The following is a 26,152-nucleotide window of genomic DNA, read 5'->3' as shown; positions in this document are numbered from 1 at the left end:
TGTGACTCGGTAAACTTCGGAATCAGATCATTCCAACCTATATGCCAAGATATTATCATTTTTTCTGAGGTCGAGCGGAAATGAAATTTCTACATATCTTTGACTTGTGTAATTTATTTTCTCGATCCGTTAGCTTATCTTGAAGCTTGCGTCATTCTTGGTCCCTTTAGGATCGCCTCTGTCTAATGTGGCATTCCTGGACACATTAAATTGCTCACAATAAATGCACATGGGACACCCTGTATTATTTACAACTACCAAGGGTGTGACCATAAGCATCGTTTCTCTTCTCCTTATGCAATGTAAGATCATTCTATCTCACGGAAATGGAGCCATTTCCTCCCCCCCCCCCTACAACTCTTGGCCCCCATCCCCCAGTAACTCTCCTTAGCACCCTCACTCTGCTCCACTCCTCCCCTGCTCTTTCTTCCACCACCGCTACCTCTACTCCATAGCCAACACCCATGTAGCAGTAACTCCGAATAGGTGTTGTGGGTGTCATGCAACCAATATTTCCACTTGGGTTACCTCGCTTACCTTTCTCCATTTCTATTTCAGAAGATTACAACCATCGGTGATAGGCAAGGTGAGCAGACCGTGGATGGAATTATGTAGCCCCACTGCTTCCACCAAAAAGAGAACACTGACCACATTATGTCGAATTCTCTCCCTCTCATATAGAGGAGAAATGACCCAAAGGGAATTGGTCCATTGGTGATTCGTAATGGGTAAAGTGCCTAAGAAAGCGTCTTACCTGGATTTAAATCCCCTTGGCACCACCCTTTCCCTTCTTTTATCGGGAGAGTTCCTGTAAAATTGACAAATGCCAGAGAGCAAACTCATCTAAATGTGAAGTCTCAATGATCACAATAGCAGGTTGGCAAGTACGCAGGTGTTAGGGAATCATATAATTTCCTGTAGAAATTTGCCTTCAATGTTCTATCGATGAATGTGACAGTAGTATTACAAGAGTCATTTTTTACAGATGTGCAGATTTCAACAAAATAGATACAACAGATACAAGGCTATACCTGGCTAATAAATAAGTTTTATACAAGGATCCAATAAATTCGGTTGCTCAGAAAAATGATTCTACAAATCTACAAACTTGCGATGGGAAAGAATAACTAAGGTTCACTTACTGGTCAACAAAGAAGCATTGCCACTATTTTTACTGTTTTGAGAATCAAGACTGGATGGGCATTGATCATGGGAAGATGTGGAGGTAGAACCAATCCATATCCTCTCCGGTGAAGAGTTCACATACTGGGTTCCTCTTTGCACATGTTGAAAATCATCTGTTTTGGATTTAGACCTCAACATAGTAATGCTTGGATCCGATATCGTGTCTTGAACAACTCTTTGGCCTTCTAGCATGCTGACCACTGTGGACATAGTAGGCCTCAATGTGGGAGATACATTAGTGCACCACAGGCCCACTTTGATCATTCTTTCTGCCTCTTTAACATTGAATTCAGATCCCAACTTTGGATCAACCATCTCCATTAAGCTTCCCTTTTGTTGTAAATCAATGGCCTGAAGAACCCGTACATAAAACAAAAAGTGTGAATATGTGAAAAGAAAATTTTGTCATGCAATCTCAAAATTGGGCTTAATACCAACAATTCACAATAGCAACAAAAATAATCTTAGCAACAGATGTGCAAAGAATCATAGTTGTCCAAGTTACCCAGTCCACAAGACACATGCAATCATTTTCAGGTCTAAAATTTGAGTTGTTCTTCCCACTAACAATTTCCAAAGCAACAACACCAAAGCTATAAACATCTGCTTTGTATGACAACCGACCCCACTGTGCATACTCTGGTGCCATATATCCACTGCACATCAAAAATTTCACAAAGTTATATTTTTATTCTGAAAAACTAATTGTTTTGACTGAAAATTCTGATAATGCTACTGAAAGTAGGGCATGTTAAGAGAACTAAACAAAACATTAAGTACGTTAATTCTTGCTAGGAGAGAATGTGACTCACATCGTGCCTGCAATTCGGGTGCTAACGTGGCTATTTTCCTCTTCATAAAGCCTAGCCAAACCAAAGTCGGATATTTTAGGACTCAGATCCTCATCAAGTAGTACATTGGTAGCTTTGATGTCTCTATGAACAATCTTCAGTCTTGATTCTTCATGAAGAAAGACGAGGCCCTTAGCTATCCCAACACAGATATTGCGCCTGGTTGGCCAGTCCAGTTTCAATTGAAGATTCTCCTCACCTATAAATTATACAAATGATCCAATTAATTAGCTATTTTCTGCTTAATCTCTTGGTGCTAAGATTTTATTGTCGGAGCTCGCAAGATGTAAGATAGAACAATAATGACGGATAAAAAAAAGTAGGAAAATGGATTGTTGTTTGGTTTCTTTTCTTCCCTTGCCCCAATTTTGGGATTTGCACAAAGTCAACTATAGGAATGAGAACATTCAAAATGAATACAAAAAAGCATTGAAACCAATTTCATTGCTTGTGCTAATACTATAAAGGCCAACTGGAAACCATGGCGGGAGAAGGGGGGGGGGGACGTAGAAGAAACAAGCACAAACAAGCTAAAATAAACAAGCACAAAAAATAAGCTATGAAAAGAAAGACACATTAAGTGCTATAAAAGCTGTTTTTCCATTGATAACCCTTGGAAAGCATCATTGTATCTAACCTTCATTCCTGATTGCAGTAATCTTGTTCATATCAAGGCCCAAGTTGATACTTAACAACTCTACGAATTCTTCCAAGATTGTTTCACTTGAAGTTCTAATCCCCAATTGATGTAGATAAGTCACTTGGGCTTATTTTATTGCAAATAAGCCTTGGGTTGTGTTATATACGTGTTGGACCTTTGATCCCATGGATTTTCTTTGAAATTGGCCACTTTAATGGGCCTAAAATATAGGTAGAAGGTAAGTGGCCTAAAATATAGGTAGAAGGTAGAAAAACGGGATTTAATTCATTAGTTTAATTAGTTGCTATTTATTTCAATAAAGGTCCATTAGGCCATTAGTTGGTTGTAAAGTCCTATATAGACTATCAGTTAGTTAGTCCTACTCCATGTTGGAGTCATAAAGTTAAGTCCTAGTCCTATTTTGAATTCCTAGTTGTAGTAGGAGTGTCTAGTCCTATTGGGAAACTAGCTCCTAGCATTAGTATGATTGTAAACTTCCCCTCTATAAATAGAGAGGCATATGTACCATTATTGGAGAGATTTGAATGAAAGAATGTTTGCATTCATGAAAGAAAGTTTGCAACTAAATGCTCAGAGCAGCTGAGATAACTGTGGGTGAGAAGCCCAGGCTGAGATAGCCACTTCCTTTATTCTCTTTCACCCTTCTCAACCCCCCATTTGTTTTATTCTTCTTTTTTATTTCATTTGCTGTAACATTCAAGAGGTATAGTTCAGATTTTGATAAAAGTCTCCAGAAATCAGAACCGATCAGCAATCCTAATGGGAATAGAAGAGAGATCGATCTCCTCTCTTTCTCTCTTCTGTACTCTGTTCAGCCAGGTCTTCCATCAGGGTATTCCAGGCCTCAGAAGGGTCCCACGATCCTTACCTAGTCACTGTTGGAAGCATTCAGCTGATGTTCTTGAAGGTTCTCAGTTTTCTCTCCTAGGTCAGAAAATCAAGAAAGCTTGTAACTTCAGAACCAGCCGTCAGAATCCTCTCAACTTTCGGGGTTTTTGTACCCTCCATAGAGACTATCTACGCCCAAGAGTGCAACTCAATCGAACTCCTACAGGCCTGGCCGCACCTCTCTCTCTCCAGCTCTATAACAGGTCTTTCTCTCTCCTATCGGGTTAGGTTTTGGGCTGGTTTTGCTCCTATATGGGTATTGTCTCCTTAGGGATTTATTTAATGGTATTATTTCTTTGTTTCTTACTCCTATTTGTATTGTTTGGGGTTATAGATTGCGGAGTTAGTTACTTGTAATCTACTCCTGCATTACCAATCTTCATAGTTCAAGTCCTTTGATAAAGTTGAAAACACAACACTCTTTTTTGCTGAGGAATCTTATTAGAATTTCTCCAGAGGTGGTAAACAGAAAAGAAGAAAGGATGTCCTGTTGCCAAAGACCTTGTAGAGAAAAGGGGCGTGTAACCAGTACATGAGGCTCCCGCTACTACAGAGTATGGGTTGCAATTTAAAAATCCCAAAAATCCTCCAAGGAAGCGCCAATAGGTTTCTCCAAGTTAGTTTAACGCACTAGCCTCTCAACGAGGATACTTGAACCCTTACAAAGGGGGTGTAACCAGTGGATGAGGCTCCCGCTACTACAGGGTTTGGGGATGCAATTTCAAAATCCCAAAAAGTTTCCAGGAAGTGCCAATAGGTTTCTCCAAGTCTGTTTAATGCACTAGCCTCTCAACGAGGATACTTTGAACCCTTCAATATATTTATTTATAATACGATTTCAAGTAGCGTACTATTGCCTATCACGATATTGATCAATAATCTGTTTACTCTTAATAAGATCCATTGGGAGGGAGAAATCAATTTCTCTTTTTCAAAGTGTTCTGCAAATCTGATTCATGTAATTTAAAGGAGGATGTTCTCTATCTCTTTCAGCGATTCAACGGCTGTAAGGAAATCATCAACAATGCAAAATTTTAATAGAAGTCCCTTAAGGACTTTCCTTATTTATATTTCTATTTGAGATTGGTTTAGAGTTAATCTTAAGAATCTTCATTCCAAACCTGTCATGACAGAATGAACAAGAAAGAGTTACAAAGGCCAGCAACTATTGGATTTGAGGATAATCAGGCTCGAATTGATGACACCCCTACCCAGCCCTCACTGAGAAATAGAGCTGAATAATCCTAAGGCAACGAGTTGAGAAACTTTCACCACTATTCCTGAACAACTTGGAGCCAGGCCTTCTTTTCACATTTTTGCGGATACGAAAATAATGGGGAGTCCCAAGAAACCACAATATGGGAGGTTAAATCCTTCAAACCTTGCAAACCACCTCTGTCATTATCAGTTTATCTAGGTCTAGAATAACCAGATCTTAGGTTTTCTCCTCTATGATGCTGTTTGACATCAAATCTTCCCCTCTAACCAGAATACAGATCCCCACACATGCATTCCTACTACTAGCACAATGGTTCTGTCAACACCATGTCTGGAACCTACAGCTCAACAGTAGTAGTCACATCAAATTTGTTTTGTTCCCCCTTCCCCGGGCCAAAATAGGCATTCAAATCATTCATCTCTTCTAATTGAACAGTGGACTTGTGAAATCTGTTAACTGCAACAGTGACCCAACAACACATTTTCTATCTTTTTTGTTTCCGCCGCAGACTTAGGTTCATTACCTTGAAAGAATGGTTCAAATCAGTCTAAAATTTACCTAGCCACACTGACTGACGGCAAGAGAAAGAGGAAGATATCCCATCCAATTCAAACTACAACCAATAAATGAACAACTTTTCTTCCTTTTGCACTGATTCCACCACTAGTTGGTTCACTTTGGGCGTACCCAGTAGGTTCACTTTATGCATGAGTAATATCTGAGAAAGTCATCTCGTATTCCATTTGCAACAGTAGTCACTGTCATCAATAACTTGGTGGGTTTCTGGCCAAATTGCTCATGTTTGCAGCAGAAGTCATAGCCAATGATGTAACTCAGAATGATATTTCCATGTAATGACTATCACAAGCAAGGGTTACTGGTGTAATAAGGCAGGGGACAGATGGACATGGTGTAAATGGGAGGTTCAATGTGAACGATGCCAGTGCCAGAAGATGGAGTTTTGCAAGAAGAAAAGAGAATTGACAAAAGGTGGCAGAATGAAGGAATGGAGCTTGTTGTGAGGAATTCCTACCATAATGCTGACTACTACGACTAAGGGTGAGAAAAGGGGGGGGGGGGGCGGAAGCAATGTCTCCAACATTAAAGACTTCGCTCTTACCACTCCCTACCCGGCTGAGATTGCCGTCTAAGAGACTAGACCAAACACATGGATTGGCGAATCAACTCAGTGTAGAAAAGCCCTAACCTAACAAGCAACTCCATGAGCGCAAGCAATTAATGATCCAACGATGGCTCAAGAGCGCCTGTATATCCTATTGGGAATTCTACGGCTTAGCATCCAGAAAATGGAGGGTGGTCGTAGATCAGTAAAACACCTTACCTTGATTGCTTGGATGCAAGCATAAATTGACAAGTTTCGGGCTGGGTCTCCCAAAAGAAATTGATCAACATATTTCTCACATTTTCAATGATTTGTAAGCAAAAATTTTGACAATTCACAGGAAGGTAGGAGATTTAAAAGCAGGGAGGATTGAAAGACACAATTTCAGTGAAGATTTAATGCTCATCTGCCTGTTTCTTTTGAAACAGTTTCCATGTAAAATTCTGTAGTTGTGATATGTGATATGAAAGATCACTGTGATTGAAGTAAATGATATAAACTTACCAAACAAAGCACGGGCAAGGCAGTTATTTTCCATGTATTCATACACTAGTAGTAATTGATTTCCTTCAATGCAGCACCCATAGAGCCTTACAAGATTCGGGTGTTGCAAACCAGAAATCATGCCAATCTCATTCACAAATTCACGATTGCCTTGCCTCGACTTAGACGAAAGTTGCTTTACAGCAATTACAGTACCATCCGATAACAAACCCTGCAGCGGATAGAGATTTTTAAATAAATTATCTGGTCGAAGAACCACAGTGGTAAAATCAAGATAGCTGCTACTTGGTATGATACCTTGTAAACAGACCCAAAACCTCCCTCTCCAATCTTGTTTGTAGGATCAAAATTGTTAGTTGCAGTTTTAATTTGTCTTAGGGTGAAAGAACCTGTTATCAGATCAGCTCCTTTAAGATCTGTCAGAAGAGCAATGTAGGAAAAAAGAGCATCTCAGTAATAAGAATCATGTGTAACTAACTGCATGAAAAATGGCGTAGAATTGAAAATCATAGAAAAATAAATAAAAAAGTCATATGTATAACTATCAATTATAAGAAATGTTGCCAAACCAATGGAAAAATAAATAAATTAGATCTCTGTGGAAGCTTTACACCGAATCTATTAACGCATTCTGTACTAAGAATAATTCCTTTGACTTTCTTCCAAAAGTAGCAAAGTCTCTTTTTATTTCATAACCAATTTAGTAATAATTTCTGAGAATGATACTGAGACTTTATACTTTTACTGCCACCAAAATTGATTAATTATTTGGAATTAAGGGTACATACTGTTGCAGTTCAATCCTGCTCCTAACACTTGGAAGTATGAAACTAAAAGCAATAGCCACAGCATATCAGTGGATATATAAACTCAATACTTCACATAAAGTAATTGTAATTGTTGTAATGGATCCGCTTTTGTTTTAATCTTATCATCACACTATAATAAATGAAAGTGGATTACCCTTTACCTTTCTCTTTGCTGCTTTTACCTCCCAAACAGCCTTTCCACCAAAGTAAACCAAGAATTAAAAAAATAAGGCACACCAAAGATGAAGTTGCAATAAGGACAGACATAGTCCTCTTCTTTCCACCTACGGAAGGAGGTTTGAAATCTGCCAAAATCAAACAGAAAAAAAAAATTAAGTAGGCATTTCAGATGATGTTATTAATGTGAACAAGTTTCATTTAATAGCATAGAAGTAGAATTAGAGAACTCACATACCATATAAATTAGGTTGAAGCAACCAAATCCAAAGGAAGTTTGATTAAGAAAAGAGTAAAAAGAATCCAAAGTTGTCTATAAGGTAGAAATTATAGACTTTTCATTGAACACAATACAACAACAACTACAACATGTCAACAACAACAACAAACTCAGCCTTATCCCAACACAATGTGTAATTGAATCTCCATTTCTTGAAGCAAAGGCAGCAACCCAGCTACACTCATTAATTCTTCCTAATACTTTTCATTTGTCTATTTTTAGCCATAGTTATCAAGGCGGAAAGGCGACCAAGGTGTTTGAGGGTCTCCTAAGCAATTTGGCAATAAGACATCACCTAGGTGAATAAAGCGTTCTAGTGTTGTTTTTTAATCTAACCATTTTATTTGGAAAAAATAGCATATTAAAAATTATACAATTCTACTTATATGCCAGAAGATTCATACCAATGCAACATATTTATCAAAAACCCAAATCAATAAAGTGAATAAACTCAAAAATTATTAACCACATCAAGTCATCAAAAATCAACATTAAGTCATATCAAGTCATAAAAAATCAACATTAAGTCACATCAAGTCATCAAGTCATCTTCTCTGTTATTGTCTATGCATGCATGGGCACATACGTCTTAGTTTTTTCTTGAGATGAGATCATCCAGTTGATATTTGTGGCAAGGCCGAACCATGTAAAATTGGCCTTCTTGGTTGCCTGTCTCTTTGCTCAGTTACTGTTCTTGATATATTGAAGCAGGAACTAAAAACACACACACCGCAGAAGGCCCGACACTTAAAAGGCATATTCGACTCCAACGGTTCACTCATATAAAGTTATAAAATTGAAACTATGATTCCCTGTATCCAATTGACATACTTAAAACAAAAGGTTTGTGGACCTCAAAAACAAAGAACGGAAAGAAAAGAACTTAAATACTTTCGAACTCGAAGAGAATGATGCAGCCTTTTAGTAATAAAATTCTATTCAGGGATTTTTTTTCTTCTTTCATTGAATTCTAGTACAATTTATAATGCATATTTAGCCTTATAAGTTAGAAGAGAACATTAACTCTCCATATAAATTAGATCAATCATGGTAAAGGAAAGGAGTTCAATTTGCAATATGGAATATTAAACTAGAAAATTCAAATGTTGAAGAAAAATCAGAAAAAAAGTGACAAGATAGAAATAATAAACAGAGTACAGCAGAAGCTGATATCAGAGGAACATATCATCCTCAACTGAAAATGTGGATCATACAAATAATTAACTTACTGGGATCCACAGAAATAGCTGAGATAAGTGGACCATAAAATCCTCTGGTAGGAATGCTCGTTGTCCCTTTTCCAGCCCAATAAAAGCGGATCTCTAAAGTATTATTTTGCACAAAAACAGTGGTTTGTTTTATGATTTCCTTGTTATCCCCACCTGCTTCTTCTTTGATATTGAAATCCTTCCATACAAGTTTTCCCTGCAAAATACTGGTTTAATTAAAGCTCGTTTTAGAGTTCAAAAAAAAAATAGTAAACTTTACTATAGTGATTCATTACCTGAATATAGATATCAAACAGGCGCCTACCAAGGCTGCTAATTTGTTCATCCTTTTTGGTATCTGTGAAAACTATATCTGCAAAATGAAGTCTCACAGTGTAGTTCCCATTTCCCAGGCAAAGTCCATAATAAGTGAGAGAGAGGGGAGAAAGGCGTGCCGTTGTGTATAATTCAGAATTTTTCATTGAAAGGACAGATACATTTGTTGCAATATATGAATCTAAATCAGCATTGTTGTCCATGAAGTCTCCAGTGCTACTAAATCCCCACCTATCCCCAACTGCAACAGATCTAGCAGCACCACCTGCATCGTCATCTGCTTCATATATGGTTTTCCCAATAGTGACGTCCCTCCCACCAGAGTTTATGTGCAAGGAATACCAATCTACCACAAAAAGAACTAACTTATAAGCTAATCAAATACAGAAAAGGAAATGTGAAACCAAAGTGTCAAATGTTCAGTATCAACAGACAGGCTCCAGGATAAAGTTCATATAGTTAAAATCATGCTTATTGTCTATTAAAAAAAATTCTGTTATAGGTACAGAAACAGAAAAACTCCAAATTTTGGCCTTTTGAAAGTTACAACTCCAGATTTTGTTAAAAAGGAAGAAGCGATATGTTTAGGGAAAAGGTATTATACATGGACAATATGGGTGATATTCCCACATGGATGGCTTGTTGCAGCATGTGGACAAACGATTTGGTATTGTTGGAGAATTATTGGGAAAGTGGCATATCAAATTTGATGGTCCATCTAATTGCACGGCCAACCATGTACAGGGTTTTCCCCTTGTTAATTACACCAGTCCTGTTCTTGAAAATGATTTAATTTTTTCAAACTGCATGGCCCATTAGATACCTTTTCCACTTGTTAATTACTACAGTCCCTGTTCTTGAAACAGATATCTTTTTTTCAAACACATTATAGAATTCAGTATTTCAGTGGTTTGAAAATTAACCTATGCCATAGGGCAATATGTACCCAGACCAGGGGATCAACCACAGACTTCCATGTGGCAGACAAACTGTTGGAGTGTTAATGGCTTCCCACACTGTTGGTGTAGAAACCATCCCCTGTTTACCTATATAGTGCCTAATATTTGAAGAACCCAGAATTTTGGGAAGTTGGCTGTTTAGTTCTTAATCCAACTGATCAAAAGTATCATACTAGAGTTCTAGGAATCACATCCTTATTGTAGTTGTAAATATTTTAAGGGAAATATGTTTCAGCATGCTGCCTTTTTCATGTCATGCAAACCAAGGTTTTAAACATCGGTATCAAGTATAGTATCAGAATTAAAGATAAATAATGTATCGTATTGCAAGGATTAAAGTATCGGTATTGGTCGTCGTATCGGTCGGTTAAATTTAAGATACGTATCGGTGTCGGAGATACTTCAAACCATGTGATGTATTGGATAGACACAAGATGGGCTAGAGATACACATGGAAACGGTCAAGAAACACATTTCCATTTGTGCAACCCTGAAGATGAGGTCAAGGTTTATAGAACCTTTGAGAAAGTAACGTGTCTTAATCCTCCCTGGTGAGCTAAACCCAAAATATGAACCAATCTGAGTGCAAATTTTGGGTAAAATCCCCCTTCCATCTCTTGATGAAGTGTGGAATATTTGCAAAGTGAAGAAACTAGAAGGGTGGCTATGATGTGCCCTAGCGTTAACTTCACAATGAAGTTGGTATGGTGGACGAAGACAAGGTTTGAGCCATGGGGATGACAAAGATAGACTCAAATGTGACATTGTGGTAAATCCTGGCACACTAAAGAGACTTGTTGTAATCTACATGGGTACCCCCCTAGAGAGACACCTTGTGGTTTCTGAGGTGGTACATGAGTGGGAGCAAGGGCTCACACTGTGATGGCTTCTACTTAGCACATGAACACCATGTGGATAACTACTTCCTCACACAAGATGATATTGCAGCCTTCAGATGGGTTATGACACAGTTGTGCAGCACTTCTCCCACAGCTACGTCTTCCCTCACTCAATCAGGTACTTCAGCCTCTACCTTTCATGCCTCTACTTCCACAACTTCCTCTGTTCATTGAATCTAGCATTATCGATCACATGAGCGGTATGTCTCAGTATTATGACTCCTATTCTATTTATTCTAGTAGAGATAAAGTTAAAATTGTTGACAGTTCCCTTTCTTCTACCCCTAGGAAGGGTAGTGTTCGTGTTACTTCCTCCGTATCCCTTGATTATGTTCTTAATGTCCAAATTTTGCTACTAATCTTCTCTCAATGAGTCATTTAACAAATTCCTTGAATTGTTGTGCTACCTTCTTCCCTTGTCATTGTCTATTTCAGGATTTGGTGACGAAGAGGATTCTTGGCAGTGGACATGAGGAGAATGGGCTCTACCTTCTTGATTCCAAACCATATTTTTTTAAATAAGCACAATCATTTTATTGTGGGTGTTATGAATCATGACAATAGAATTGTTGATTTTGTGGAGACATCCCTCCTCTTTGTTATTAAATAATAATGATAGTAATAATAATAATAATAATAATAGTAATAATAATAATAATAATAATAATAATAATAATAATAATAATAATAATAGATAAACAATTGGCCCCACTTGTTTTCTTCTGTCACTAGTTCCAATGTAATTCAATGTGAACTTAAGAAAATTGTCGGTTGCATTATCCTAATCATGGTCATTGATTTACTACTCTTTCATATTTTGCACACTGATGTTTGGGGACCTTCTCCCACCACTTCTTTGATTGATTATGCTTTTTATGAGTTTTGTTGATGATTGTTCACAAACGACTTGGGTATTTCTGTTGAAGCACTAGAGTTATGTCTATGATGCTTTTAAGAATTTTTACTATATGTTGTGCACCCAAATTTTAATTAAGCTCAAGCCTGTCCAATTTGCTATAGGAAAAATACATGTATGGGGTTCCAAACATTCTTTTACTAATAATTCCAGTATTCATCAGCTTGCATGTGTTCATACCCCCCCCCCCAAACAGATTGGGGTCAGTGAGTAGAAAAATCACCACTGTTAGAAACCACAAGAAGCTTGTTGGTTGGCATGCATGTTCCTAAGACTTTCAGTTCGATGCTCTTCTTACTGCCACATCCTTAATTAATTGCTGTAGACAGTGATAGTTCATAGTTTTTGCATAAACATTAAAGAAGCAAGTCCAAAAAACAATATGCAAACTTGAAAATGATTCCCAAGAATAGTATTTATCATCAAATTCAAAGTCCAGATACTTACATTGTGAGCATTTGGAATCACTCATGCATGGATTGAGTCCCTTCCTATTCAGAAAAAAACATAGAACGGGTGAAAGAAAAATTCTATTAGGATTTATCAAAATGTTCATAATGTAATTTCCTAACAAATGTATGTCACTAATGACTTTCATGAAAGAATAGATGCACTGACCCAAAACATGGAAACCAAAAATATTATATAGGTTCATATTCCTTATCCAAAGCACATGAATTAACGAATGCTCAAAAATTTCCCTTCAAATTGAGTTAGGAGAATCACAGACCCCACAATAAAAAATATATATAACAGAGAAGAAAAAAAAAAAACTTACAAGCTGTTATTGGTTGAAGAGCTCCGGAACAAGTTTCTGACAAATATTTATAAAAGAAAAAGGTTAAGCAATCATAACGATAAGAGATCAGCCACATGAAGCAACACAAGGTACATAAGCTAAAATTAGAGAAGAATAATTCTTACACATTTCCATTACAAGTAGGTTGATCAGGGCTTGCCCATGTAATGTTATTGTAGGAGAGATCACTGCATAGAAATATTTCAATGTAGCATCACTTTGCACAGCATGATTGTGGCATGTTAAATTGAAAACTAAAAGTCTAATGCATTTGAAGCAATAAGTGTTACATTTGATGAAAATGTGTATGTGCCAAATGTTTAGAGCTTTGCAAAAGGGTTGTTGGAAAATAGTCTAATGGCTAAAATACAAGGAGAAAAACCAATAAATGGGGGGGGGGGGGGGGGGAAATTTGACATATGGCTTTTTTATCTAACAATTCAATTAAACAACAATATAACTCAACTTATATGACCATCAACAAAATATTGAAGAAACACAACTCCCTACTCACTTGGACACCAGGGTGGAAAATTGTCAAACACCCTATATATTTTCAGTTGAGTTTACAATATTTCCACTACAAGTCATCCAACAATTTCAGCTTTGAGAAACTCCAAGTGTGCTGATGTTTCTAGGAAATTCTTGCAGGAGGGTTCATTCCTCCATTAAAAAAATCCCATCCCTCTCCAAAATCAGCTTTCACCAAACCCACTTAAACTTTAAAAGCTTAGGTTAAGTCCATAGAAAACAACATAGAAAATTTGGATTGAATAGAAAATAGAAACTTAGCAACTAACAGAATTTAGTAACTAGAAAGAACTGACATAACTCCTAATCAACAGGTCAGATAAATGCAAAATTAAAGACAAAAAATACTGACACGATGAGCATAATACTAAAAGAAGGGACCAATCCAAGGGCTGGATTGTTCAGAATAGCATGTTAGTTCGCCAGAATTAGCAAGTTAACAGGAACAGTGACAACTGACCTTCAAAATAGTGGATATCAGTGACATTCAATGGACAGGACACTATGGGAAGGTAGATAGAACATCAAATATCACTCTAAAATTGTGGACTGCCAAGAGGAAAGTCAAAACAGCAAAAGAAATTGGATTGGCAAAACTGTCGGTGGCTGAGAAGCTTGGAAACCTGTAGAAACTGTTATGGCAATATACATGTAATAGTACAGTCCATAAAACTTTAATTAAAAGCAAGAAATCCTAAGAGAATAGCCACAGTTTACCTTGCTGGAATGAAACTGACAGAATAGCAATGGAAGAAGGAATAAGAGAAGAGAGGAAGATAGTGAAAGAGTAATATTAGTGAAAGAGTAATATTATCCGGCTTCACCATCAGAACCTAAGCTAGGCTTCACCACCAGCAGCCACAACATCAGCATAGGAACAAATTTTTCAAAGGAGAAGACATTGCTCTCTTGTCAAAATCATGGAGGCCTACTCCCCATTCTTTTTTATTTATAACAACAATAAAGCATTTCAAGGAATAGAAACTATTAACATGGAACAAAAATAAAAGAGAGATACTACTTAGCTTAAGTCTCCACGGGTTATGTAGCTTAATACAAAATTAGAAACTATTAACTAGTTGTCCTCCAAGCAACTATCTAGCCAACAACTTGGTCCCACAGAATCTTAAACGAAATATACAAGGTTGGCGGTAGGCTTCTTATGGGCTTAAGTTATGACTTAAATATATGGACCTGATTTGGGCTTAAGTGACTTAACAGATATGGGGCACAAACAGGCTGAAATAAATTACTTAAGAGGCCTATCATGGGGCTTTTTAAAACAGCTAGTTTGGGCTGTCCGATGGCCCTCATGTTTCCCTGTGTAAGCCTTCAATTCTGCATCACTCAAATCTTTTCTGAGTCATTTCGTAATTCTCAAGAAAATATCTAACATTAAGATCTCCAAGCATTTCGTGGCATGTATTACCAAAATGTAAGATAAATTGTACTTACTCTTGGTGTTTCCAAATATATCCACAACACTAAGAAAACATGACAATATAAATCTTTGATTATATTATGAAGGCAATGAATATTTTCATCAAATCTATATGCAACCAACAGTGGAATTTGATTGGAAATTTTAGTCTTTAAAAAAAAAGAAAAAAGACAAGACTTTAATAGTCACTGTTACAAAAAGGCTGATCAACATGCTTACAAAAATATTTAAAACAATTTCAAAGAAACAATAGGCACGCATGATGAGAAACGTACACTGAAGTCCGTGTATTAAGTGTCCCATCTTTCTTCAAGATCCAGTCTGGTATAGGACCAGTCAGCATGTTGCCAGTCAAATAGCTAGTCAAAAGCAAAACATATTTAGTGGTTAATCAGTATATGAATGTTTTCAAAACAGTTATATTTTTCTTCTTCCTTTTTTTCACTTTTTTTTTTTTTTTTTTTTTTTTGGGGGGGGGGGGTTGGTTGGAGGTGGGGGTGCGGTGTGGTGGTGGGGGTGGGGATTTAATTTCATTACTTACATGAATTTGAGATTTAACACACCCCCTCCATTGATTTCTGGAATGCCTCCCACTAACTTGTTAAAACTAACATCACTAACCACAAAATAAAAGTGAACATCAAGCTTCTCTCTGAAGTTCGAAAAGAATATCTAACAAAGAAAACTTGGATAAGTAGTTAGAAAAAAAAAAAAATTCGTTGCTAGATATTGAGGCAAACGCAGCAGAATAGGAAAAAATATCAAATAGCAAAGCAAAAATAGGATAAAAGGGGTGCTCTTCGGAGAAAACTACAAAGCTCCTTTGGACTTCAATGGAGGGGGAAATTTTTTTCTAATAAATTAACTTAATCAACAAGTGTACTTTACAGACTTAAATAGAAAGAAGAAAACCCTAAGGGCCTGTTTGAATAGAGGGGTTTTGGTGGGGTGAGATTTCCTGACAACTCAACCACATATGAGGTAAAGTAGAGTAAGGGGTGGGAAAACAGTCAGAACTCAGAAGGTCAGGAAATCATGTCGGACCGTTGTTTCTTCCATCCCTCTTGAGTCTTGTCTCAAAGTCCCACCGATTAGATAGGACTCATGTGGGAGTGCATCTCCTACGGTTGGGAACTTTCTGCATTTTCAACAGCACTGTCTTCAACTAAGATTCATTCACCTGCAAGAGGTAAGGAAGTTGGTAGCATCTTCAACTAGGTTTTTTTTTTTTTTTTTCCTCAAAACCCTATTTTAGTTTCCCAACCAGAAGCTGGAGACTTCGCAAAGAAAGAGCCTTTGGAATTTTTCCAGCGGGCTCGTTCTCTCTCCCTGTGAAGCCTCTATCTCCTCCAAAGTTTCCACCACCTCATGTTAGTAAGCAGCCCTCCACAATGTGCTGGGGACCTCTTGATAGAGTCATGGGTCATTCTCTTTTTGTGTCCACAGAGTTCTTGTTCTATGCTTGTATGAATGAATGAGCACCGATTGTTTGACTTATTTACCATGAGAACAACTACACTTTAACTGTTAAATTCATTTACAGGTTCGTAGGTTTCTGAATATAGAACTACACATTGTGGATGTGCTACAACCTGCAGCCATGTGATAAAAATTTAAATCTTGGTGCTTCTCACAAGAAATCTTTGAAGGTCACATACACATGGATAGAGTATTTGAAGGAATTAATGAGAAGAAATTGTTGTTATAGGGGGAGATCTAAATGGCCATGTTGGAAGAGATAGTGGAGGTTACGGTTTTGGAGATAGGAACAAGTAGGGGACTTCAGTTTTAGATTTTTCTGTAGCTTATGATTTATCGATAGTAAACACGTGCTTTGATAAGAGTGAAAAGCATTTAATAACCTTCAAAGTGGGAACAATATTATGCAAATACACTTATTTCTAACTAGAAGGACTAATAGGTTATTATGTAAAGATTGTAAAGTTATACCAGGGGAGAGATTAACAACGCAACATAGATTAATGGTCATGGACATATGTTTTAAAACGCTGAATTGTAGGAACTGTGAATTTATTCACCCTAGGATAAGATGGTGAAACTCAATAATGATCATTGCCCTAGTATACCTAGCCTCATATTTGATTTATGTTGTTGTTTGAAAACATGATCTTACCTACAAATAATTAAATTGCTCTCAATTTAAAGAAATGTTCTTGTTCTCTAAAAAGTTTGGCTAGTTAAATGATTTATTTTTACATGAGACTTTTAGTATTAGGTAGAGCACAAAACTAGCTTTCCAACAAAGTCAAGATTGCTGAATCTGATTTACATTGAAGGATTTATGTTCCAACCAAACCCTATTTGGTATATGCTCTACTAAAATCGCTCTGAGTGAAAATCAATATTTTCTATATCAAAACAAAAGATTACTTTGCCGCTCTTTTGGTTTTTGGTGACGTTCTATCATGATAATATTTATGAAATTTTTTTATTTGAGAAAAATCCTAGCATTTGAAAGTTGAAAATCACCCCTACAATCGAAAATTTTCAGTTTTTGTTCTTGAACTGGGGAGCTAACTTTTTATCCTTTTGGAATTTGGATTTTTAACTATTTTTATTAGATTCATTTGAAGGCTATTTGCTTATTTATTAATAATATCTTAAGTAAATGACATCATTTACTTAAATGCTTTTTGGCATAGATCAATGATGTTTCTGGAAACATTTTGAAGCCAGGGGAATTTTGAGGTTTTACATGTATAGCAGTTGTCTACGAACAACAAAAAGCAAATGATTCCTTGCTTCCCTCCTAAGAAATGAACCCTCATCTCTTTCTTCTTCTTTCTTCTTCATTTTCTCTTTGTGTTCTTCTTAACATCCCTATCTCACGGTTATGTCCATTCACCCCACATCAACAGAACGACATTCTTCCTCTATTCCAGACTGGGGAGAAGGGGTATAGGATCTGGCTCCTGTGGCTCCCATTTCTAGTTCCGAAAATCAATGTGTGGATAAGTTCAGGAATTGGTTTAAAGGCACCATTGGTTCGAATTTCTAAATTAAGCATTCTGAGCTTGCTTGATTACGGGTAAGTACCTAATCCATAAATTTGATTAAGAATAGTTAGTCTCTGTGTTAAATTTTAGATTTTGAAGGAGAATGTTTTGTCTTATAATTCAGGTTCTAAACATTGATTTGCTCATAACTTTAAAATACAGTTCAAGAGAATGATTTGTTCTTATCATGATTGAAGTCACAGGCTATTTATGAACTTAGATGTTTCATTTGTTTGGAATCATGAATCTGTTTTCTGGTTATACAAGTCCCAATGAGGATATGTCTGGACCTCAGCCGATTCGTCGGTTGAGGGTATATTTGGACCTCTGGCCAGATGGTATGTTTGGACCTCAGCTGAGTCATCAGTGAGGGTATTTCTAAACCTCAATTGGTTTACAGTTGAGGTTATTTTTGGACCCATCTGACTCGTCAGTGAGGAATGTCTGGACCTCTGGCCAGGTGGTCTGTTTGGGCCTTCTCTAAATCGTCGATGGGTAATGTTTGGACCTCATTGGGTACTGTTAAATGGTTTGAATCTTTGGAAATATTAATATATGTTTTGGATCATTCCCTTGATGGGATTATGTATTTGTAAATGGTGTGAATCTTTGGAAATATGTGTACATGCATTGGATCACCTCCCTTCTTGAGATTGAATATTGGCAAATGATGTGAATCTTTGGAAATATGTGTACAAGTTCGGATCATTTACCTTGTTGGAATTTAATTTTGGAAGCAACCATTGAATTTCAATCATTGGACTTCGACTTAAAATCTTCCCAATTTATGATTTTGTAGTAATTGATGTATATATTATTTTATGGTTTGTGGTTCGCTACTTATTGAGCTAGTTTCGCTCATTCCCATTGTTATTGAATTTTTCAGATTGATGGTTAGGGCCCTTGGGAATGGTTAGACTTTTGTGTGGAGACTCCTTTTTTGGGGTGATGTTTTGATATAAAAGTTAAAAAATTTGGAAGACAATATTTGGTGTACTATTTTTTTTTTTTTGGTATGCTCAAGGCTATGATTGTATGATCTAAACTATTCTTAGACGGGTTTGTTGATCTTTGAGATGGTTTGTGGATGGTTTAATTAAATTTCAAGCTTTAACTATAGCTTTTGATTAGGGTGTCACGTCAATAGCTTTGGAACCTACCCAGGGTGTGTCAAATCGGGGTGTGACAAGTTGCCACGCCATCTAAATGACCCAAGGCGTTGGAGAGGAACTGAACGGGGCCTGGACGCAAGGTGACGAAGCGCCTAGACACATAGGTGATGCCTTGACAACTATCTACAGTTCATTCATTGACAGCTAAGCCAACAAGAAAGTCTAGCAATGGTTATCTATATCCCTGTTATGGTTCACTATTTGTTTAGAAGTTAGAATAATGCAAATCATGCAAAACGAGATGAGCCACTTTTTTCTTTTTTTGGTAGAGAGATGAGCCACTTCAACACCCCAAAAAAGGGGAGGAGCTCGAAAGTGAATACCAGCAAATACAAATAGGAAGATAGACAACAACCTATGCACTTTCAAGTTAACTAAATAAATCATCAAGAAGGAAACACTGAGTTCATGCCAAAGCAAATGAAGCCTATGTTTCAAAAGTTTGGACTTACAAGGTTTTCAAATTCTTCATTTCCCAGATATATGAAGGGATCACTCCAGAAATATTACAATTTCTCAATATCCTGAAATATTAAGTAAAATTCATGTCACTTCAATAGAGTTTAGTAGCAGATTATAATATTATTTAAATACGTACAGCTTTTGCATGGATTGCATTTTCATCAGCGTGGGAAATACTGATTCAGCCCCATTTATGTCACTAATCCTCCTGTATATGAAGTTGCAACGATGACCAGTTACTGAAATTTGAAATTTTAGATATAGTGAATTTTAGTAAATTGAACCACAAAAGCATACATGAAACTTCACTGATGTGAACAGACAGGTTTACTCACAAGTCAGTTAATCTTTCCAAAAGAGAAATTTGTGAGGGAATGGGGCCCTCCAGTCCGCTACCTTGAATTACTCTTCAGTAAGACAATTAGAACAAAATAAATTATAAGATACTACGCTTGGGAATCTCAGTTTCTTACTCTGAGGCAGTTGAACTTACAATCTGTTCATCTGTGTCCAGTTCTTTATAAAATCTGGTATTGGACCATGAAAGTTGTTATCGCTTATCTCACTGCATTTTGACCCAGACAAAATTATGAAATTTCAAAAAATAGGGTGAGGAGGGGAGGGGAGGAAAGAAGTTTGTTAAGCACTCACAAATCCTTCAAGTTTGTTAGCTTGCCAAGGGTCACTGGCAACATTCCTGTAAACCTATTTGATGAAAGTGATCTACAATCACAAAAATCAGTGTGTCAAACAACTAATCTAAATGAACTTTTGAACAATGAAGCCATTTGAAGGGAAAAAAATACAAAGAGCCGGACAAGAAGATAATTGCAAATAGAAAAGAAAAGTCTTACAAAGTCTCCAAGTTGACCAAAGTCCCAAGCTCTGGGGGAAGAGTTCCATTAAACTTGTTGGATTCAAGGCTCCTAAAAATTCAATCTCTTAAAGATCATTTTGTAGCAGCTTACAACAGTATTCCCAAAGCAGTTCAAATAAATTTTTGTGGATAAATATTCCAAACAGACAGCCAGAAAAATAAATTGAAAAAAAAATAAAAAAATCAAAACCCACAGGTATTTGAGACTGATAAGGTTGCCCAATTCCTTTGGGATCTCTCCAGATAGTTGGTTTCCAGTAAGGGAGCTGCATCAACATCCTTGATTAAATACAGTGCATTTGGTAACGAAGGAAAAGGCACCATTTGCAAATAACCAGAGTATAAGGATATTACATATACTGTAATTTCATGGAAGCCCACTGGAGTGGCATGATACCACTGAGCTTGTTATTTGTAAGATCTCTGCAAAGAAAAGGAAATTAGTATTTGCATCATTTTTTATTCCATGTTCTATTCCTATAGTTCAGAAAAATAGTCTGCACTAGGTAGAAAATCTAGCACGAGCCAATGCAATTCTGAATGCTCTTACATTTCCTGGAGGTAGTGAAGTCTGACCAGCTCTGGAGGGAGTATGCCTTCTAGACTCTGAGCTCTGAGAAATCTGTAATTCAAGGCAAAAACTTAAGGCATCTTCTTCCATCTCTAGATTCTTAAAAGAAAAAGTAGAAAACCTTAAGCAACCTCATTAGTTCTTTATTCTCTCTCTGTGAAAAGTCAATCAAGCAATCCTATTGAACAGTAGTTATGGTAATGTACCAGCACCATCCGGTGCCAAGGGAAAGAAGAGGGCCTGACCAGATTCAGCCATAAGACTACCAACTGGCCACCCGGCCAGCTCGTGGAACAAAATAAACCCAATGTTGGTTCCTTATTTCATTATTTGACGATTAATTGATTTCTTTCCCATTAGTAACAGATGTTTGTGCTCTAAGTTGCCTACTAGGAATAGATTTTTGAGTTGTTTCTTAATTTTTATTGGATGAGTTTGATTCGTAGCTGGAATAGACTTTCCAAGGTGGGTATAAGCCTATAATTAGGAGGTCAATTCTGAGGGATAGACTTGGTCCCAAGAGTCACAATTTTTTGTTGAAGTTAAAACAAGCTTTCAGCTTTATTCTGAGTATCATGTGGTTTGAAGCAATAGAAGATGGATTCCTCCTGTGACGCGATGGATTCCCTTCACTAGCTTTGATGCAAATAAATTACACAAATGGGCTTATTTTAGTGAAACAAATTTTGGGTTGGCTTCTATACATTTGCGCCTTGGGTCCAAGGAGTTTTTCATAGTAAAGGGCCACTTTAATAGGCGTAGAATTTGGGTAAGAGCTAGGACTACGAGATTAGACTAATCCAAATTTGTGAGGGTTATTTGAGTCTTTTTTATGTTAAAAGTTAGCTTAATAAGTCTTAGAATCATTAAAAATTCAAGTCCAGATTCCATTCTAAGCCTATGTTCTGTTTTTAGAGTCCTAATGTGAGTTGGCTTCTCCAAGTAGTAGTTTAAGTTCCAAGCCATTACAGGAGATTCCTGCTTTGTTATATATCTTCTATCTTCTAGTTATTATTAACCCAACTTTAAGGTTAGTTTTCTACTCTTTCTGAAACAGAGGCTCCCCTGTTTTCTACCCATTTCCAGCTTGCTTTCTTCCATTATGTCTCTCTCAATAATGACTAGAATGGCTTCAAGAGACTAGAATTTCACACATAAGTTTCTGGTTATCTGTTTTCCTAGTAGTAATAGGAGTTGTCTCTGCAATATTCTCTGCTGTCTCTGTTTTCAGTGATATTTGACAGACCTATTCTGCTAGTAGAGACTAGAGAAGACTACTCACCTAATTTTTCCACATTCAGTCATATTTCTCTGTTCAGATGATCCTCAGGTTCTAATAGGAATTGTATTTGCATTAAGATTAGGTGGATTTAATTCTTATTTCAATTTTCCTGAACGCAACTTAAATTCTCAGGATCTCTTATTCAATCAGGTCAGGGGCTGATTTTCTGTCAAGCTCCTATTCTTTGGGTTTCCATTCCCTGCAATACTAGCATAAACATTGATCTAAATTCTCTGTTTTTCTTTGAAAAAAACAATATGGTCCCTCAAATCATTATTTCTCAATTACCATAACTCTATTTCTATTCAAAATTCATCAATTATATCTATCAGTTACCATTCTGTTACAGACTGCTTTTTTATACACACCAGATCTGACCAGAATTGGGCTCTGGCTCAATGCCACCCTATGAACAGCAAGGGATTATCGGGCAAGTCCAACCACTGTAATTTTCCCTTTTATGACTGAAGATTTTAGTAAGATCAATAGATAGGCTACAAAATCTTAATGTACAACAGCAACAACCCAGTCCAACAACCAACATGACTTGGGGAGGCCCAATCACAAGTTCTGTCAAAACACCATTGCTGACTAATGCCTCAGCCAAATGATTTGTCAATCTCAACCTCCAGGAAAAGAAATATTCCATGCAGAAGAAAGGTATCTGGCCCTCCCTAAAAGAAGCAAATACCAGCAGGGACCACTCAAGTAAAACCTTAGCCACTTAATGACCAGGACTGAATCACCCTCAACAATCAAACCCAAGGGATGAAGAAATCTGCAGTAATGGCATCACTTGTATTGAGAGGTTCAGAGAAAACCATGACTATGTTACCATCATGGTCTTTGAAGACCACATTTATACCCATAGACTCCAGAGTACTCACAAAACTACCATCAACATTGGTCCCTAAATTCCTTAATTACATTTATTACCTAGACCTTTTCAGTAATCATCTACTAATTCCAGTCCTTGTCAGCTAGGACAATCAAAGTAGAACTTAGAATTCTAATCCTACTTGGTCACACTGTATCTACATAATATGGTCAACAAGATGGGCGTACCAATAAACAAATAGAAAGAGAAATTCCACATTCATATAATGAATGACCTGAATTTATAATTGATGATATTTTTCCTCAAATACAATTTAAAAGTTAATATTCTACTAAATATAAATGGCTAGGGTGCTTCATTAGTTCTTTGAATTACCCAAAGTACAATAAAGTACTTTCTACCAAGATCCCCTACTTTTGGTTCATTATCTTCTTCTTAAATAAGGTTATTCAAATTCTCTGTGACAACCGCAAAAATGGGGTTGGGGAAAAATTCCACGTAAGATATTTCAAGCATCCACTATCGAATATGAAAGACAGCTTTTGACCTTTTTCTAACTTAAAACTTCACAGGGTCAAGAAATGGTTTCCAAAACTCTGCAACAGGTGAGCGCATTAATCCATAATGTACTCACACACATTAAATAATGTAAATTACTAATCTAAGACAACAAATACTCTGATTATTTTGATTATAGTGAAAGTCATTTTGTACGGATGGAAAAGAAAGTATCTTGTATGAAGTTCTGCTCTAACGAGAAATTAATTTTGAGGTTTTAAAAGCTGGTAATACCTACAAAATATTAGCCATCCCTACACTTAAATCACATTTATCCAATTTAGCTTCAACAGCCTCTACTGAGTCCAAACTGGGGGGAGGGGGGGGGGAGCGGGAGGGATGAGAGGAAAACCTTTTTAGTATCCCTCATTGGTAAGTATTTTCTAATCCAAGACATGTTTAACCTACTACTCCAATAACTTCCAAACTAAATATGATAGCCTGGTCTTGAAGGTATTAATATATTTTCCTTAATATCATAAAACAAATTCTTCCTAAAGACTCAAAGAAAGAATTCAATATAATCTAAATGGATGACAATAAGCAATTTATATAAGAAGAATATGCTTCTCTCCTTACTCTGATACAAGTTAGAAAGATAATGAAATCCCACAGCTCAGAGGAGTATGAAATTAATTAGGATTTTCCAATATGAGTAAATTAAACTAAAACTTAATCAAGACAGTCCCCAGTGGAGTTGTCCTCTTTGAATATAGTGTATGTGTGTTGTGCTTGATAGAAATTATTAGTGCCCAAAAATAAAATTGAAAAAGGCATACATGGATACCACATGGCAGACAGTTTCGTTCTGGAAGTGGCAGTCACAGGTAACATTGTTATCGTATCCAACTGCTGGGTAAGGTGTTACCCAGTTATATTCTCCACTACATGGATCAACAGAGAAATTCCAACCATGTTTTCCCATTGTTTTCGCTATCTGCTTAAGGGCATCCACTGCATCACATTTGCCAACCAAAAAAACTCATCAGACAATCAAATAAACAATGCCCATGATTTAATAGTCAAATATTGAAACTACCCAATACAAATGTAAACACCATTCAACAAAGCATTCAGAGAAGAGAGAGAAAGAGGGTTTGGTTCTTATTTTGAGAAATTTTGTACCTTCTTCTTGAGGCAGCCTAGCCACAGCACATCTAAATGTTCCAAAGCAACAGAAAACAAGAACGGAAACAAGGAGAAGAGGTCTGATGAACATCTTCAAGTTACCCTAAAATCTGCTCAGAGGAAGAAGGAGAATCAGTTGCTGGATCAATTTACTCGGAGAAAAGTTTCAGCATCCTGTGTCTCTAGTATCTCAACCTTTACATGTAATCTTCGGCGGCTTACGTTTCAACTTTCAAAGCAGAAAATGGTAATTTTGACTACTTTCACGTTCCCTACAGGCTACAAGATCCAGCTTAATGTTTTCCAGTAAGAATCAAAATGCCAAAAACCACTTACCATCTTCACTTCGTTTGGAGGAAACAGAGCTTACCGCCACCCATGTGATGGTTAGTTTTATTTTATTTTACTTGGTCAGAGAGCCTTTTCTCATTTTAACGTATTTGCAAGTTGTAAAGAATGATAATGGCGAAAAACCAAGGGAAAATTATGTAATTTTCCCACAACTGGGTTTCTTTTTATAAAATTACCCGTAAAAGTTTCAATTTACAAAAATACCTAAAATTAGATTTTCTTTTACAAAATTATCCATTTAAAGTTTAAGTTAATAAATATACCCAAAATTGAATTAGAGTTTACAAAACTACCCACTCAAAGTTTTAGTAATAAAAAAAATACATGATTATATATGAAAGATGAAAAATCATTATTTTGGGTATTTTTGTAAATCCAAACTTGATTTTGGGTATTTTTGTTAACTGAAGCTTTGGGCGGATAGTTTTATAAACTCAAACCTAATTTTAGGTATTTTTGCTAATCAAAATTTGTGTAGGTAATTTTGTAAAGGAAAATCAAAAAGTGGGTAATCATGTAATTTTCCCAAAGACCAATAATATGCCAAGTTGGAGCATGAGCTATCATTTATGTATAGGTTCGCAGTTATAACTGCAACATTGTAAATCAAAGGTAACTAAAAATTATAGATTATATTTGATTTTCAAGAAATAAAAATATATATAATAAAAAATTTGAGTTTGAACGAAAAAATAAAAACATAAATCAATCATTGCATTATCGTGATTGTTAAGAAAAAAATAAAAACATATTCACTTTCACTTGTATGAGTCATGGAGTCAAGGAATGAAAGTAGGTCAAATTATCAAACAAGTAAATGGCACAACCCTCATAATAGATTGGAAAGTCAATAATGTTGTTGGTCCCTTTACAGGTGTGTAAAAGAAATTGCATTCAAAAAACGTAAGGTACCAAATGGTGTATTTTCTAGATAATGGCGGTGACTTCCAAAGGTGTGTTGATTTTGAAAGTTTGCCAATCATATTAGCAAAGCTCCAATTATTAATCTCCACATCAATCCTATCATGGCATTTCACAATACGGTAAAGATGGGCATTGCAAATTAATGAACTTCATTGAGAAGAATGGAGCCCAAATGAATGGGTCCGT

The 26,152-nt window shown here is 36.5% G+C and overlaps 1 protein-coding gene across 3 annotated transcripts; it reads right to left on the bottom strand.

The window, feature by feature from the left end:
- Positions 1 to 895: 895 nt before the first annotated feature.
- LOC122063156 (probable LRR receptor-like serine/threonine-protein kinase At1g07650) lies at positions 896 to 25,106 on the bottom strand. 3 transcript variants are annotated; one of them, XM_042626851.1, is made up of 25 exons: positions 25,028 to 25,106; positions 24,689 to 24,801; positions 24,343 to 24,517; positions 20,865 to 20,936; positions 20,669 to 20,737; positions 20,509 to 20,580; positions 20,292 to 20,363; positions 20,089 to 20,160; positions 19,931 to 20,002; positions 19,773 to 19,844; positions 19,574 to 19,645; positions 19,428 to 19,499; positions 15,328 to 15,402; positions 15,062 to 15,145; positions 12,940 to 13,002; positions 12,794 to 12,829; positions 12,463 to 12,506; positions 9,202 to 9,587; positions 8,927 to 9,122; positions 7,402 to 7,545; positions 6,729 to 6,847; positions 6,432 to 6,642; positions 1,998 to 2,235; positions 1,691 to 1,841; positions 896 to 1,536 (listed from the first exon to the last, which is right to left on the bottom strand). In XM_042626851.1, exons 2-25 carry the CDS (start codon positions 24,780 to 24,782, stop codon positions 1,135 to 1,137), a joined length of 3,063 nt encoding a protein of 1,020 aa, XP_042482785.1. In that variant the 5' UTR covers positions 24,783 to 24,801; positions 25,028 to 25,106; the 3' UTR covers positions 896 to 1,134. The 3 variants fall into 3 exon arrangements, with proteins under 3 accessions (XP_042482785.1, XP_042482783.1, XP_042482782.1); XM_042626849.1 differs by having other exon boundaries at positions 24,887 to 25,028; XM_042626848.1 differs by lacking the exon at positions 25,028 to 25,106 and having other exon boundaries at positions 24,689 to 25,006.
- Between the last annotated feature and the right edge of the window lie 1,046 nt (positions 25,107 to 26,152).

The sequence above is a fragment of the Macadamia integrifolia genome, unplaced genomic scaffold (assembly GCF_013358625.1).
Source record: "Macadamia integrifolia cultivar HAES 741 unplaced genomic scaffold, SCU_Mint_v3 scaffold1222, whole genome shotgun sequence".
Taxonomy (NCBI): Eukaryota; Viridiplantae; Streptophyta; class Magnoliopsida; order Proteales; family Proteaceae; genus Macadamia; species Macadamia integrifolia.
Note: the sequence above shows the minus strand (reverse complement) of the source record. Positions and strands in the feature narration are given on the sequence as shown.